We start from the raw sequence: 16,704 nt of genomic DNA on the forward strand, positions 1-16,704 counted from the left end.
TGTTCCCTCATTAATATTCTCACAACACCTCTGAGAGGCAGGCAAGTATTCTTCATATTTTACTGATGGAAAAAATGAGGTATAGGGAGGTTAAGTAACTTTTTCAGACACACACAAAATCAGTCACAGAGCTGGGACAAGAAATTATGAGTTCCTGCCTTTCATTCCTGTGCTCAGAGCACTAGACTACACTGTGTTTCCACCTCAGTGGGGCCAGCACAACATCCCTTGAATAGTAATAAGAAACAAGATTTTTCATTTTTGAAAGGGAAACAATATCTACACTTAGATACATTTCAAAAAATGGATAGACAACACAGTTAAAAAGAAATGCTGAAAGTGGTAAAGAACATAATTTATAATGGGACTGTAGAAACAGAAGCTCATACATAGCACTGATTGGAACTCATTATGAAGAAACTCCCTTTAATCTGTACTAAGAAAAAAAGGGGGAACATTTTTTTGGATGTCCAAACAAGAACTGCCAGTGCTGCTTCGATTTTTATAATGACATTTGTTATTCTTCTTAAAGTAGAGAAATTGGTAATAAAATATTTGAAATCCAAGAATGTAGTAAGAGGTAATTAAAAAAAGTCATGAACATATTTATTTATCAAATAGTTAAGATTTTTAACTGATACAACTATTTTCAGTTATATTTCATTATTTCTCTTCATTCCTCTACTAACCTCAATGAAAACTGTTCCTGAAAGTATTTACTGAAGTTACAGATTCCTGCATTTGGAGATCAAAAATGTATTTTCTGACGAATCACTGATGCACAAAATATATCTAATTATTAGGGTTTTAGAAAGTCTTGATTCCCTTCAAATCAGCCTTGTTTAAAAATTATCAACAGGGTGAAAAAAAACCCAGGAATTCTGTCACCTCCTTTTTCCACACTTGATGTAGGAATAGTATCTCATTATAGCAATGAGCTGTATTAGCTAACGGGTCAGAGTTTTTCCCAATACGCTTGTTCAGTCTTCATCTGTGCTGCCAACAAACAGCAGTAGGCTTTTCGTTGGGGAAACCTCCAAGAAATTTTCTTTTTCATCTGGATCCTCTGAAAGTCTTTGGGGTTCAGCTGCATAATTTGCTCCTTTCTCTTGCAAAGCTGTGTAGCTTGCAGTAGCCAACTCTTCAGGCTGCTCTGAAAGCCTAATTGCAGTCTGCATTTTCTTTCCTAATTCCTCTATCAGTTTTCCAGGAACAGATGTAGATCGTAAAGAAGCCTTTGATTTTTCATTACTAACATCTAACGTCAAACTGTCTGTGTCTCGCCCTAATCCATTCCAGTCAATAAGTGGGGCTCTCCTCTGCTCTTGAAGTGCGTCTTGTAGAGAATTTATTTCCCCATCTTCACTGGTGGAGGGCTCTTGTTCATCTGAATCAGAGCTTTCTGTCTCAGATGATGAAGTACTGCTTGATTCTTCAGAATCACTTGTCTCCAATTCAGAGGAAGGCGGCTGTTGCTTAGAAACTGCGCTGGCAGCTTTTAACTCACTTTCTTCCTCTTGTACCAGAAGTGCAGCTGATTCCAGTTCTTCTAGTTCAAACCCTAAATGGGCCTTAGTTAGTTTGGCTTTCTGTAAAGATTCAGCAAGTGCTGCCAACTTTTTTGACCTTTAAAAAAAGAACACACATTGTTAAACTCTAGAAACAAACATTTCCCGTCTGATGATAAGCAGTGGGGAGGTAAAGATTTGTTACACTCATTTTGTTTGTAAACAACCTCCTTCTTTAGTTACAAAATAGTAACAGAAAAAGTACAGAGAACCAAGATAAAAATGATCCTTTATGCACTTGACCTTATTCTACCCTTCTAGGCTAGGAAAGCAAAGATGTACATTGGTCACCTCACCAAACTTATACAGTGGCTGTGTCTAGACTGCATCCCTTTTCCATAAAAGGGATGCAAATTAGACATATCGCAATTGCAAATGAAGCGGGGATTTAAATCCACCCTGCTTCATTAGCATAAAAATGGCTGCCGCTTTTTTCCGGCTCGGAGCTGTGCCGGAAAAAAGCGCCAGTCTAGCCGCGGATCTTTCGGAAAATAAAGCCTTTTCCGAAAGATCCCTTATCCCTCTTAAAATGAAGAAAAAGGCTTTATTTTTCAAAAGATCCGCGTCTAGACTGGCACTTTTTTCCGGCAAAGCTCCAAGCCGGAAAAAAGCGACAGCCATTTTTATGCTAATGAAGCGGGGGAGATTTAAATCCCCGCTTCATTTGCAATTGCGATATGTCTAATTTGCATCCCTTTTACGAAAAAGGGATGCAGTCTAGACACAGCCAGTGAGTTTTTCAGAAGCACACTTTTCTTTACAAGCTTTGGAACTACGTTGTAATGAGAAACACCGATTGCAACCGTGACGATGAAGCAACAAAAAATATCTGCAGAGATATTATCTATATTTCATGTTGTAAAACTGCAGTGTTTGGCTAGTCAAGGGCTGTTATTAGCTGTTTTGAAGCAGCTTGGTAAGGTATTAACCCAGAGGGGACTAAGTCAGTTGGCTTTTTCCTACCTACAAATTTAAATATGTATAACAATTTCCTGTATTCTGTATATTTACAGAACATATTTTAGCAGGTTCTTCTTGTTGGGCTACTTGGACTATTGTTTAACTTCTACTTTTCCTTTTTATTCCCCTTAGCTCTGATGCTTTCAGAATTATTTTATATATTAAGCAACCTTTTGTTACCATTTCATTTTTATTCTAATAGACACAAATTACTGTTGATTAACATATCTACCTAGTAAATGAGCACCTCAAAAACAGCAATGTCAACAAACCTGCGGAAGGTGGAACTTTGGACTAGTTTTGTTCGACTGAGTGATGCAATTTTTGAAGACACAGTAATTGGATTAACTTTAATAATCTGTTTACATAGAGAGAAAACAGGAAACTTGCAAGATACCGCCCCCGCCCCCCGCAAAATTAAATCAAGTTTCATGGCTAAGAGAAATCTCTCATATCTCTGTTACAAATGTGCATCTCCTCTGTGCAAGTCCCACCATTTAGCTCTAAACATTATTCACCAGAGGCTCATTCAATCCTCTACACAAATAATTCCAAATACTGTACTCTTTCTTCTAATTGTGCCTCCTTTCCCTTTTCCTATCCAATTTCTTAAAAAACCCATGATGGATGGGAGGAGTACTGCCTGTAAAGGGTTAAACATAGAGAATCCCTGAAAAATCCAGGAATGGCAGGTAGCTGGGAGAGCCAATGGGAAGAAAGTGTTACGATTTGAACTGAAAAACAGGCTTTGCCTGTTTCAATCTTCATGTGTGAGAAGCAACAGGGGCTGTGAAAGAAATGGAATGAACATGGGAGGCAGAAATTAAATGTACAGCAATAACCATGTCTAGGAGAATAAAATATTGTTGCAACAAATGTAAGTAGACAGGGAATGTTTTAGTTAGTCATGAACAGGTTAATTTCTTTTATTTCCTGGCTTAGAATTCCTCTGTGCCTGGATCACGTGTCCCTCCACCCGTCATATACTGTAACTGAAGCTGAATCCCAGAGAAGCAATTCTCTGTGCTTTAATCTTTTTTTCTCAGTTGCTCTATAACACCTAGAAACTAAGTATGTTTTACCAAGTATATTATTTGTTTTATTAATAAAATCACCTTTTTGAAGACAGAATCATAGAACACTAGATCTGGAAGGGAGCTCGAGAGGTCATCAAGTCCACAGCACTCACAGCAGGACCAACCACCATCTAGATCATCCCTGATAGATGTCTGTCTAACCTGCCCATAAATACCTCCAGAGATGGAGATTCCACAACCACCCTATGCAATTTATTCCAGTGTTTAACCACCCTGAGGGTTAGGAAGTTTTTCCTAATGTCCAATCTAAGGGTATGTCTAAACTACATGGCTCCATTGACGGAGCCATGTAGATTTGTTTTTTTGGCAAAGGCAAATGAAGCTGCGATTTAAATGATTGCGGCTTCATTTAAATTTACATGGCTGCCGCGCTGAGCCGACAAACAGCTGATCAGCTGTTTGTCCGCTCAGCGCGCTAGTCTGGACGCTCCCCTGCCGACATCAAAGTCCTTTGTCGGCAGCCCCGGTAAACCTCATCCCACGAGGAATAACAGGGCTGCCAACAAAGGGCTTTGATGTCGGCAGGGGAGCGTCCAGACTAGTGCGCTGAGCGGACAAACAGCTGATCAGCTGTTTGTTGGCTCAGCGCGGCAGCCATGTAAATTTAAATGAAGCCGCGATCATTTAAATCGCGGCTTCATTTGCCTTTGCCTACAACCCTAATCTACATGGCTCCATCGATGGAGCCATGTAGTCTAGACACAGCCTAAATCTCCCTTGCTGCAGTTTAAGCCCATTGCTTCTTGTCCTATCCTCAGAGGCTAAGGAGAACAATTTTTCTCCCTACTTTTTGTGACAACCTTTTAGATGCTTGAAAACCGCTATCATGTCCCCTTCTCAGTCTTCTCCTTTCCAAACTCAACAAGTTCAGTTCTTTCAGCCTTTCCTCATAGCTCATGTTCTCTAGACCTTTAATCATTCTTGTTGCTCTTTTCTGGACCTTCTCCAATTTCTCCACATTTCTTGAAATGGGGGCCCAGAACTGGACACAATACTCCAACTGAGGCCTAATCAGTGCAGACTAGAGTGGAAGAATGACTTTTCGTGTTTTGCTTACAACACTCCTGTTAATGCACCCCAGAATCGTATTTGCTTTTTTTGCAACAGCATCACACTGTTGACTCATATTTAGCTTGTGGTCCGCTATGACCCCTACATCCCTTTCTGCACTACTCCTTCCTAGACAGTCATTTTCCATTCTGTATGTATGAAATGGATTGGTCCTTCCTAAGTGGAGTACTTTGCATTTCTCCTTATTAAACTTCATCCTATTGACCTCAGACCATTTCTCATTTTGTCCAGATCATTTTGAATTATGACCCTAACCTCCAAATCACTTGCAATCCCTCCCAGCTTGGTATCATCTGCAAACTTAATAAGCGTACTCACAATGCCAATATCAAAATCGTTGAAGAAGATATTGAACAGAACCGGTCCCAAAACAGACCAGAGGAACCCCACTTGTTATGCCCTTCCAGCAAGATTTTGAACCATTAACAACTACTCACTGAGAACAGTTATTCAGCCAGTTATGCACCCACCTTACAGTAGCACCATCTAAGTTGTATTTGCTTAGTTTATTGATAAGAATATAATTCAAGACCGTATCAAATGCCTTATTAATGTCTAGGTGTACTATGTCCACCACTTCTCCCTTATCTACAAGATGTGTTATCCTATCAAAGAAAGCTATCAGATTGGTTTGACATCATTTGTTCTTTACAAATCCATGCTGGCTGTTACCTATCACCTTATTTTCTTCCAGATGTTTGCAGATGAATTCCTCAATTACTTGCTCCTTTATCTTTCCTGGCACATAAGTTAAACTGACTGGTCTATAGTTTCCTGGGTTGTTCTTATTTCCCTTTTTATAGATGCCCTTTTCCAGTCTCCTGGAATCTCTCCTGTCTGCCATGATTTTTCAAAGATGATAGCTAAAGGCTCAGATACCTCCTTTATCAGCTCCTTGAGTATTCTGGGATGCATTTCATCAGGCCCTGGCGACTTGCAGAAATCTAACTTTTCTCAATAATTTTTAACTTGTTCTTTTTTTAATTTTATCTTCTTAAACCTACCCAATTCTCACTAGCATATGTTAGGCATTCTTTCATTATCAGACTTCTTGGTGAAGACTGAAACAAATAAGTCATTGAGCATCTCCGCCATTTCCAAGTTTCCTGTTATTACTTCTCCCGCCTCACTGAGCAATGGGCCTACCCTGTCCTTGGTCTTCCTCTTGCTTCTAATATATTCATAGAATGTCTTCTCGTTACCCTTTATGTCTGTAGCTAGTTTGAACTCGTTTTGTGCCTTTGCCCTTCTAATCTTGCCCCTGCATACCTGTATTATTTGCTTATATTCATCCTTTGTAATTTATCCTAGTTTCCACTTTCTATATGACTCCTTTTTGATTTTTACATCATGCAAGATCTCCTGGTTAAGCCAAGGAGGTCTTTTGCCATACTTCCTATCTTTCTTACACAGCGGAATAGTTTGCTTTGGGGCCCTTAATAATGTTCTTTTGAAAAACTGCCAACTCTCTTCAGTTAGTCTTGCTACCCATGGGACTTTGCCTACCAGCTCTCTGAGTTTACTAAAATTTGCCTTCTTGAAATCCATTGTCTCTTTTTTGCTGTTCTCCCGTCTATCATTCCTTGGAATCATGAATTCTTTCACTCAAGCTGCCTTCTACTTTGAAATTCTCAACCAGTTCCTCCCTATTTGTTAAAATCAAATCTACAACAGCTGAAATAAAAAACTGTCTTCAATGCAGTCCAAGAGCTTATGGGATAGTCTGTGCCCCGCTGTGTTAATTTCACAACATATGTCTGGATAGCTGAAGTCCGCCATCACCACCAAATCCTGCACTTTGGATAATTTTGCTTGTTACCTACCAGCTCTGTGCTCTTGGGGAGCCAGGGAGTGATGCTCATCAAAAACCATCCCCCCTCTCAGGCCTCTGCTAGAATCAAAGACAAAGCAATGAAAAGGCTGTGGAAGACCCACCTAAACTGCTTCAGACAAGGGTGATACAATTAAGGAAACACCCCAGCCTCATCTGCATGGAAGATAGCACGGAGAGACATCTCTATTAGCATACAGAATGGAGACCAGCTCTTCCAAAGCAGGAACAGCACTGAACTATGGGATACTGAAAGCAGAGAAGCACTGCCTGATGGGAAATCTCTGCTCCAGATGCTAATGAACCCAAGCCTGCTCACATCCAAATTAGTCATTATCAGACCAATTCTAGTAATGGATCCTATTGACATCCAAAATACTGAAACTGCCTAGTTACTTTGTGAGCTCCTTCAAGGAATATCACCCATAATCCGGTGTGATCAGTCTCTATTGTCTTGCCTCTGTTTACCCAGAAACAAATCCAGTGTTCTCTTCAAACTATTGTCCTATAAACTATTGCCCTATAAAAACTCCTACCCATGCCCAACAAAAACTGTTCTGATTCCTGGATTTAAACTGCATCAGCTCCATTGAGACTTCTTCATCTCCTGTCTGCTCGTGCTGGGGGCTCTGCTCTGCTTGTCTCCTGCCCTCTGGACCCCCGGATACCATCACCATCTGGGAACCCCGATCAGTGCAAGCTCCACGGAGTGGTGAGGTCTCTCTCTCTCTCTTTCTCCCTGCCCCCCAGCCTCCTGACTCTGCCCTATGTAAACTGTTATGTGGTTAGCTAGCCCTAACATTTGTAATCAGTTTCAATTTAGATTTAATATTGTAACTGTTATGTGTGTTTGGCTTCCTATCACTACCCAGAAAAAATAACTTTCATTGTTAAGCTGGTTGCTTCTCTCTTTCTTTCTCTTTCACTCACTCTTCCTCAAGGGGTATTGTTTTGTCTTCCCCATTCGCTCTGCAACAACGCTTCTTGTACCCAAGCTAAAGATCCCTGTAGTGCCCAAAATCCTGTGGGGTTTCCCCACGTGTGGTTCACCAGTGAATGATTGTGATGTGAAAGTGGGGATAGAAGGCGCTGAACCTAGGGGCTTATGAGGATGGCAGCTTAAAGTGCTGTTTAATCCAGCCTACTGAGTCCAAAGGCTCATGAGGGTGCAGTGTGGCATTGCTGTTAAACCCAGTCTGCTGAGTCCAGAGACATATGAGGGGTCAGCTTGTGAGTGCTGATTACCCAGTCCTTTCAGGAGTGCTCTGTTAGTGGGCGTGAGTGTCTGTGTGTGTTGCTAAGGTGGGAAGAACCCCATCCTGATGAACCTAGTTCCTGCAGGAGAGCTCCAGTGGGAGGGGGAATTGGCAGCAGGGAGAGAATTCAGCTCCATATTAGAGCACAAGTAAGCACAAGGAGCACACTGATAGAACTGTTAACCTCCCCCAGACCCATAAGAGTAACCCAAATAAATGAGCATACCCCAGAGTATTGGGCAAATCTGGTAACAGTTAGTTGTTTAAAAAAAGCCTCATCCATCTCTTCTGAGTAGGTGGTCTGCAGCAGATCCCTAGCATGACATCACCCTTGGTTTTTACTTTTAACCTAACCCAGAGACTCTCAACACGTCTCCTACATCCATCTCCACCTCAGTCCAAGTGTGTACATTTTTAATATATAAGGCAACATCTCCTCCCTGTTTACGCACCTATGCTCCCTGAGTAAGCCGTACCCTTCTATACCAATATTCCAGGATTCAGGTGTCCTGGAAGGTAATAGGACATCTTTGAATGTGTGTGTAAGATTGAGAGGTCAGCTATAAGAGATTATAGTTTGGTTTTTTTTCCACGATCTCTTAGAAGAAATTCCTAAGTGACATATCCTGGGTTCAAAAAGCAGTTTTGCACTGGGTGGTGGCAGCATACTACCCGAAGTCAGGGAATCTGTGACCTTGAGGAATTTTAAAAATAGAAGCCTGTAGAGGCAAAGTATTTTAAGTATACTATCTCTTGCAGGCCCCCACCTTCTGCACTTGAAGTGCCAGAGTGGGGAACAGCCTTAACACCACCTCTTTAAGACGACAAATCTTCCTTTCTCATCTTGAATGAGTTTTAGACTGTCCCTCAGCTAACCTGCTGATACTCCTAACTTAAATATTGATTTGCATGTAAGAAAATCTGTTGAATTAAAAAGAAAACGGCTAACCGACGTGAAATCCTAAAGTGATAATATTTTGACCAGTTTTTTTAAATGGTAGGATAAAAAAATAATCTTTAGGAAAAGTATTTGCCTATTCAGTCTATTTTGAGCCACATGTTTAGCAAATACATTACCATTAAGCCACAACTAATTCGTTTTACTTTAAGCTACAATGCCAAAAAATAGATTTAAGAATTGATCAGCTGATAATTTACCTTACACTGTAATTTTCTAAAAATGATCTTTCCTGCTTTTTAAAGTTTAAAGAAAAACATGCTGCACCCATGTAACTAATTATGACCCCCATTTCATATATGCGTTCTCTCTCCTATCACAGCAGCATGCATGAACCTGTTTTAGAACATGCTGCAGAATAAATCAGTTGTAGACATATTTTAAATGTAGTTAGTATTGTACCTAAGAATAAACTAAACAAATACACTGTTAGACTCTTTGGGTAAGGCCTACAAAAGAAGACAACAGACACGGTAGGTCAACTTTCAGCCTCAGCAAGCTCATTTAATACAGCTGTAGCCATAAAAAATATTTCAAGTATTTGAAATTCAGCACATGCTTTACCAGAAAACTGTGCCATAAATTTATAAACAGAGAGAACAAAAAGCAAGTGAATGTCTTGAAATGTGGGAAAAAAGAAAACCAGGTATAAATAGCAAATATACATCCTGTTTCTTATGGTGGAGTTCTGCCTCAGACTATCAATCAACTTTTCACCACTTCCTGCAACAGCACGTCTACTATAAATCCTGCAGTAACTGACTGGGTTTCATTTCCTCAGCCAAAACCTGCTAACCTGCAAGGCATGACACACTGACACTGGAGCAAGCAGCTGATAATGTAATACATAACTCCTTCGAGGCAAAAGTTAAAGTGCTTGTTCTCTCAGTTGAATGACTTTAAAGATCTTTATATTCTGCTTCCCAGGGGGGATAATTACTCAGTATAACACAGACTGTGCAATTTTTTTCTCCTAAAGGAATTTTATTTAAAAGGTGGGGGAGGGGAAACTTAATGCAGCTTCTTACACATTCTTTACAGAGACAGAGTAGCATTGAAAAACAAATCTTGGACTGGAATGGGTTATTTGTTAACTTTCTTTATGCAACTCAAAGAACTCCAAAATGTGTATTTATGGAGAATAATCAAAACCACATACAAGTTTAATTTTTTTTTAAAAAGCATTTACTGAAACCCACAATTAAACCTCACACTTCTCTACATAACACCTGATATCCAAAATTTTCATTAACTAATTTCCATTAACTGTTCAGTCATAACATTTTCCCCAAACTATCTCTAGCAACTTGAATTTTCCTTAAAAATACAAAGTTGCACAGGAACATAGGAACCCTGTTTCTGCCAGCCACTAGTACCAATTGCTCCACTGGAAGGTGCAAAAAAACCCCGTACGTAGGTTTTAAGGCCTGGTTTACAACCACATTGGAAGGCCAAAGTAAGATACTTAACTCCTGCTACATGAAGTAAGTAGCTGGAGTTGACATACCTTACATCATGTTTCTGCGCTGTTCACACAGTGAAAGGCTGACAGGAGTAAACACTCCTGTTGGCTTCCCTTATGCCTCGTGAGGAGCAGGACTATCAGCGCTGAGAGGGGCGCCTGTTGAGTTTGATATAGCGGGTCTATACTTCAACCACTATATTGAGCCCTGGAAGATCAACAGCAGCATTGTCAATCTTTCCAGTAGCGTAGACGTGCCCTAATGGAATAACCTGCCCACCTGGCTCCATTTTTTTACTACTTGTTTTTTACACTCTACTAGGGGACTGCGCCCCGTTTGCTATGCTTAACAAACCCCCTCTCTCTGGAGGTAGGTGTCTGGCCAGAGTGGAAGGGGCAGGAGCGGGCTGGGGGTGCAGAGGCTTGGTGGAAGGAGTGAGGGGGCTCAGATAGTGGAGGGGACTCAGCACAGCCTGGGGACGGTAGAGGGTGGGCTCGGATGGCAGATAGGACTTAGCACGGCGCAGCCAGGGGTGGGGTCAGGCTCAGATGGCCGAAGGGAACCAGCGTGGCCTGGGGGATGAGATGGGAGTTGGGCTCAGATGGCAGAAGGTACTCAGTATGGTCTGGGTGGAAGAGGTCAGGCTTGGATGGTGGAGACCACCCCATGAGGCCTGGAGGCAGGATGGGAGGTAGTAGAGGGGACACAGCCCCAGCAGTGCAACCCCCTGAGATGTGAAGCAGGAGCTGGACCTGGAGCAACCCACGCCCAGAGGGGACAGTGCTGAAGTTGGAGGCAGGCAGCAGCAGCAGCAGCATAAAGACACAGATGATGTCACGCTGTCATCCAACAGGAATGAATATATATATATATATATATATATATATATATATATATAATATATATATATCCAGAGAGAGAGAGATTGATTCTTGGAAATTGTATACAAATGCAATTTTTTCATGTTACTAAATTCTTGGGCTCAAGGTTATTCTGTGGCAATGCGTTGCACAGACTAAATGTATATTGTGTAAAAAGTTCCCATTATAAGTTTCAAATTTTGCCTTTTGGTTTCATAGTAAGCCATGGCTGATGTTAAAGGAAAGGGGGAATGTTCTTTCTGATGAATGTTCTTCAGTCCCAACCACAAAAGCCCCCCACCTCTCTCTTATTGCTTAAAATTCAAGAAAGTTGTTGTCACATGCCATGCCTTGGCTTATACCATCTTATCTCTGTGTTTTTCTTCTTTCATTTCTTCAAGATCTTCTTCCCAATACTCTTTGTACTTCTTTTCATTCTTCACTTTCTGGCTTCTATCATTTGAATTCTTCCCTGTCAAGTGCATCCCCTCCACAGCCCCTTCAAATCACTCCTTTAAATCAGCTAGCCAAATAATCCCTCCTTTTCCATATTCTCCACACCATCCCTCTTCTCAACTCCCAAGAGTGCTAGCACTTTAGGAATGAAATATATCTTATGTAAATTTGCAAAGTTTCAGGTAAATTAACAGTACTCTATAATTATTAAAACCTAATAATTATCTGTGCCAAGAGTTCTAGAAGAAAATATATGGTGATACGCTTCTTTTGGCTCTTTCATTTGCATTACACTGTTTAACAAAAATGTAACACTATGGCTGCAAAGAAAGGGATTATTTCTTTGAAGCAGCAAATACGTGTCCTCACCATTCTTTTCACAAATACATAATAAGCACAGAGTCCACAGGAAATGTGTGAAAGAGTTGGTGTCTGATGGGGACAGGTCAGGAAGGAATAAATGCTTTCCTACACAACAGGTATGAGATAGCACCAGAAAATAAACACTCTCTGAAAGCCTTGGTTTAATTGTTATGAACTGGTCTACTTCGACAGTAATTTAATTATCTTAACTGATTTCTATTGTGTAGCTGTCACTAAAAGAGCCATATTAATCCTTCATATTGAAAACTCTGCAAAATTTGCTGAGGGATGATGATTCTGCACCTATATTAAGTGCTAAAGGTTGAACCTTTCTAGTCTGGCACTCTCTGGTCAGGCAACATCCGTGGTCCAGCATGACTGTAGATAGTCCAATGGCCACTTATGATGGGTGTGCCCAAGTTTCCCACAATCCCATAAAGTTTGTTTACAGCCACCAATCTTGGCTACCAGTGTTTTGTGCTGCTTTTCAGTTCTAATTTACCCAAAATGTCTTCTAAGAGCCCAGTAAGCAGCTGAAGTGTTGGCAAAGCTGCTAGACAATATTGACCTCCCATGATTTGGCAAATTCTCTAGTTTGGCACTGGTCAGGACCCGAAGGTGCCAGACTAGAGAGGTTCAACCTGTACAAGGGAAAAGAGATAAAAATGACACAATAGAGCCCACTACTTTCTATTAAAAAAAAATGAAGCTATTATGAGTACTCTAGCTGGATTAGTTTTTCAAAGGCCAACAATTCCCACTGTCCCTTCCTAAACTCTGCAGTTGTCTTACTGAAATGCTTTATATACATGCTTCTGTGTAGCTATTGGCTTGCTTACAGCAGATAAACCCAAGGCCACAGTTCCTGAGCTCTGGTCAAGAAGTCCTTGGCACAGCTCAGGACAAGGTGGATGCAGGTGCAGACTTGAAGATACCGTTGCACTCCCCTAATCCTGGGCCCATTTGCAGCAGCAGAGAGGCGGTTCTAAGCAATGCTCCCTCTAAATTTTCCCACCCCTGAATGGAATTAATTTTGAGATGTGCAGTAATATGAAGGTGATGTGTGCCCCCTCTCCCAGCCCTAGCACCCAGCTGCCTTGGAAACTGCGTGTCGGGGCTGGTGAGCAGAGGTGGTGCACTCTGTGTGCCTGCCCTGAACCCCTGCACAGGGCTTGTTAGGCAGTTGTGCAGCCAGGTGGCCATGTAGCTAAGAGGGAACTTAAGTTCTAAGTTGTGCTGACTGCCAGCAATCTGCACTATGGAGGCTCTATGACAATCAGTGATCCCCATATATAGGAGAATCCTAGAGTGGCAGTAATGTGAGCGTTCTTAGCTTTGGGCTGCGGAGTGCTGCAAAACTGCCCTAATATACCTGGGGACTAGCCCAAGGCATAACATTTCTGATGCAGTTGGACTGCATCCATTTCAGAACCCCACATCTATTAATGTTCATGATGTAATCAAACAAAAGCAAGGAAATTAAGAGTTCATACTGGCAACCTAGTCTTATTCTGCTAAGTGCAGCAGTTCACAAAATTAAAAGACACTGGAGATGTATCTAAGAGCCACAGGATGGCCTGCAAATGAAAAAAAAGAGGGTTGTGCCTTTTCTCCCCCTTTATATAATGTACAAAGAAGGGCTTTCTCCTCTTCTCTTGTCTTACCCCTCTTTCAGGAAGAAGGCCAGAAACTGGAATAGGAGTTTGTTTAGCTCTCACTAAAGGACTAAAAGGTTCTCTCTCAAATATGTTCAACAGTCTGAAAAATCCCTCTTCCTTCCACTTACTCAGATTTTGTTTTCTTGGTACATGTAATGTCTTACTTCTAGGAGTGCTCCAATCATCCATAGACTATTCCAGGAAAACTGGAGCATACAAAGTTGGAATTTCTAATGTAAAAATCAAGCAGAAACCACTTTGCACTTTCAAACCTTCTTACATACCATAAAGCTCCATTAACCCACCACCCCCAATGTCTGTTTTTCCTGTGCAAGTTCAGTTTAAAAACTCTGTTATTAACTGATTGTGCTGCAACGTTAGCATGATTTAAACTTGATTTTTTGCTTGCCATCCCCTTTGTTTTATGAATGGTAGATTACAACAGGACAATGAATACAAGCAGTACAGAAACACTTGATGAGTCTGCATATGACTCAGCAATAGTCTGAATTTAATCAGCTGCATGCTTGATATTAGAGATAACTTGGAAAGGAGAGATCAAGAAAACCAAGAACTTCCTTATGTTTTCAAAAATAAGATTCTATAAATGTTAAATGGGGTTTCTGGGCTCTGTACTTTTTATAATGTTCTATATATAGCCTGCAAAAACTCCACTGTCTGTTCTGTATTTAGCAAACACATGTTCTTATCTATTATCACATAGAAACACGCACACTTTCAGATAAAAGTATGTTTATAAAAATAATTGTCACCCTTTTAAAGTCCTCTTTCTGAAGCCCTTATGTAATCACTTTCTTCAATCTGAAGTATTTCCAGCTCAGAACACCAACTACAATGTGAATTAGATTTTCTACAGCTGACAACTAGTTAGTCAGGCTTTCTCTAATGTTAAAAAGTTTTGTCATCAAAACCTGCCTTTTGGCAACAACAAAAAATGAGAGCATACACACTGCAAGGGGACTTTTGTCGGGAAAAACACCCAGTTTCAACAACAAAATATTTCCACCCCTACAAGAGGCTTCCGCCAGTATCCCACAATGCATGCCTTGATGGTTCAGCTCAGCTTTGCTTTCTGCTGTCCCACAGGCATGCACCTTTCCACTTTCAAAGTTCCAGAAAGTGTCTGACAGCTGAGTGAGGTGCTCCATTTGCGGAACAAACAAAGTGCAAATCATTGGACTGCTCCAGTTCTTCCCTGCACTAGGAACACAGCGGCAGATAGACTGCTGTGCTGCTTTTACATTCCTCTGTATGGAGAGCTCATGGAGCTATTTATGATGCCACTCCCAGCAGCTGAAGACGCTGTGGGAGAACTGAGGGGGAATCCTAAGATGTACAAGGATCAGCTCTGCCTCCCCACAACATGGCACTGTGAGCTATATACCCAAAGTGCATTGCTCTCACTGTCAATTATGGTGCCCCCAGTGTGGACATGATCCTTCAGAGGGAGCAAGTGTCAACACCCTCTAGTGAGTTTTGTTTTGTCGACTTTTGGGTGTTGACATGAAGTTTTGACGACAAAACTTGGTAAGTGTAGACATACCCTGAGATCCTGGATTTAATACAAAAGGTGTATAGTGAGGGAAGAAGATAAGAGACAGAGAAAGAGAAGGACTCCTGATAATATAGAAAGGAAATAAAGTAACTACACAGCCAAGAAACACACACCCAACCTGCATTTAAAGTTTTAACAGTAAATGTAGGTCTCATTTATCTAAGAATACTTCCTTTATTCTGGATATTCTTTGGAAGGGAAAATATCTCAAACAGACCTCAAATTCTAAGTATAGGTGAAAAACAAGAATCAAATTATTAAGATATTACTGTATATACATTCTTTGAATTGCAGAGGAATTAAGTCACGTAAAAATCTGATGGTTGATTATACAGCAGCAGGGGAAAACTTTCTCTCTCCTATTTAGGATCTAAACAGAATTAAGTAGTTATTGGCACATACCTGTTAATTCATTTTACACTGTCAATTCATTTTACTTTTACGGAAATAATCCACTAGCAAGGAGAACTCAATCTCAGGAATTCATTCCATATGAACTAAAGAGACAGCATGGCAGTAACAGAAGCCTGACTCAGTGGAAGATAGGCCACATTGCAGAAATCACAGCACACGACACTTTCTCAAGCGAGACTGTGGGTTTACTTTGATAAATTGTACAGGTTAAACCAATAGCCCAGGGAACAGAAGTGACCATAAGTCATGAAGAGAATGGGGGAATATAGTACAGAGCTTAGAGACATGGTAAACATGCCCTGCTGTTTCCAAAACCTTTAGATCAGTATTTAAGATTAACAAATATTTTAATTCTTCAATAATGGTTAATGAAATCTCATGATTACCTTAAAATATGCTCATCCAGTATGCACACCTGTGATAATAATACCTTATTATTATGGTAATAGTGATCCTACATAAACATGAATACTAGGTTTTTAAAATATTACACATGATAATAATTAGTTGTCAAGATGCCAGATGCATTGAGAGAATGATTAACTGCAGGTTAAATTGATACTAGGCAGGTTTTTTTTAATGTCAAAGCTTTGATAAATAGACAGCAGAAACATCACAGGTCTTGTCCATACACCTGATGTAACGACTGGAAGACAAAGCTGCGATATTATTGTCATTAGATTACAATAGAGCCTTGATGTGCTACGTGCTTTCCAAATATGTATGAAGAGAGCGTCTCTGCCCCCACACAGCTTATCTTCTAAAATGACAAAAACATAGCCATGTGGAGGAAATGGATACAGCAGACATGTAAAGTAGTAGGAAAAGGAAGGGGGGGAAGAACCCTTAAGGGAAAGGGAGAGAAGGTGAAATTGGAAAAGAAAAGAATGGCTAGAGGAGAGAAGGAGGACAGAGGCCAGTATGGGGAGCAGGGTAAGAGACCAACAGCAGGAGTACAATAACGACAGGAGAAATGAGTCTGAAGCGAAGCACCCATCAGCAGACAGAAAAGAATAGACTCATAGACAATCAAGGTAGGAAGAGACCTTAGGAAGCCATTTAGTCCAACCCCCTGCTCAATGCAGGACCAACTCCAGTTAAATCATCCCAGTCGGACCTTCTCAGGCTGGGTCTTAAAAATGTCTAAGGATGGAGATTCCACCACCTCCCTAG

The 16,704-nt window shown here is 40.8% G+C and overlaps 1 protein-coding gene across 1 annotated transcript in view; it reads right to left on the minus strand.

The window, feature by feature from the left end:
• Positions 1 to 584: 584 nt before the first annotated feature.
• Positions 585 to 16,704, minus strand: part of SHQ1 (SHQ1, H/ACA ribonucleoprotein assembly factor) — a 119,896-nt gene continuing 103,776 nt past the window's right edge. The window contains exon 12 of the mRNA XM_075938646.1: positions 585 to 1,626. Coding sequence (XP_075794761.1) covers positions 981 to 1,626 — 646 coding nt within the window. The 3' untranslated portion in view covers positions 585 to 980. The remainder of the gene's footprint in view (positions 1,627 to 16,704) is intronic.

Source organism: Pelodiscus sinensis, chromosome 11, assembly GCF_049634645.1.
Source record: "Pelodiscus sinensis isolate JC-2024 chromosome 11, ASM4963464v1, whole genome shotgun sequence".
In the NCBI taxonomy this organism is placed as follows: Eukaryota; Metazoa; Chordata; order Testudines; family Trionychidae; genus Pelodiscus; species Pelodiscus sinensis.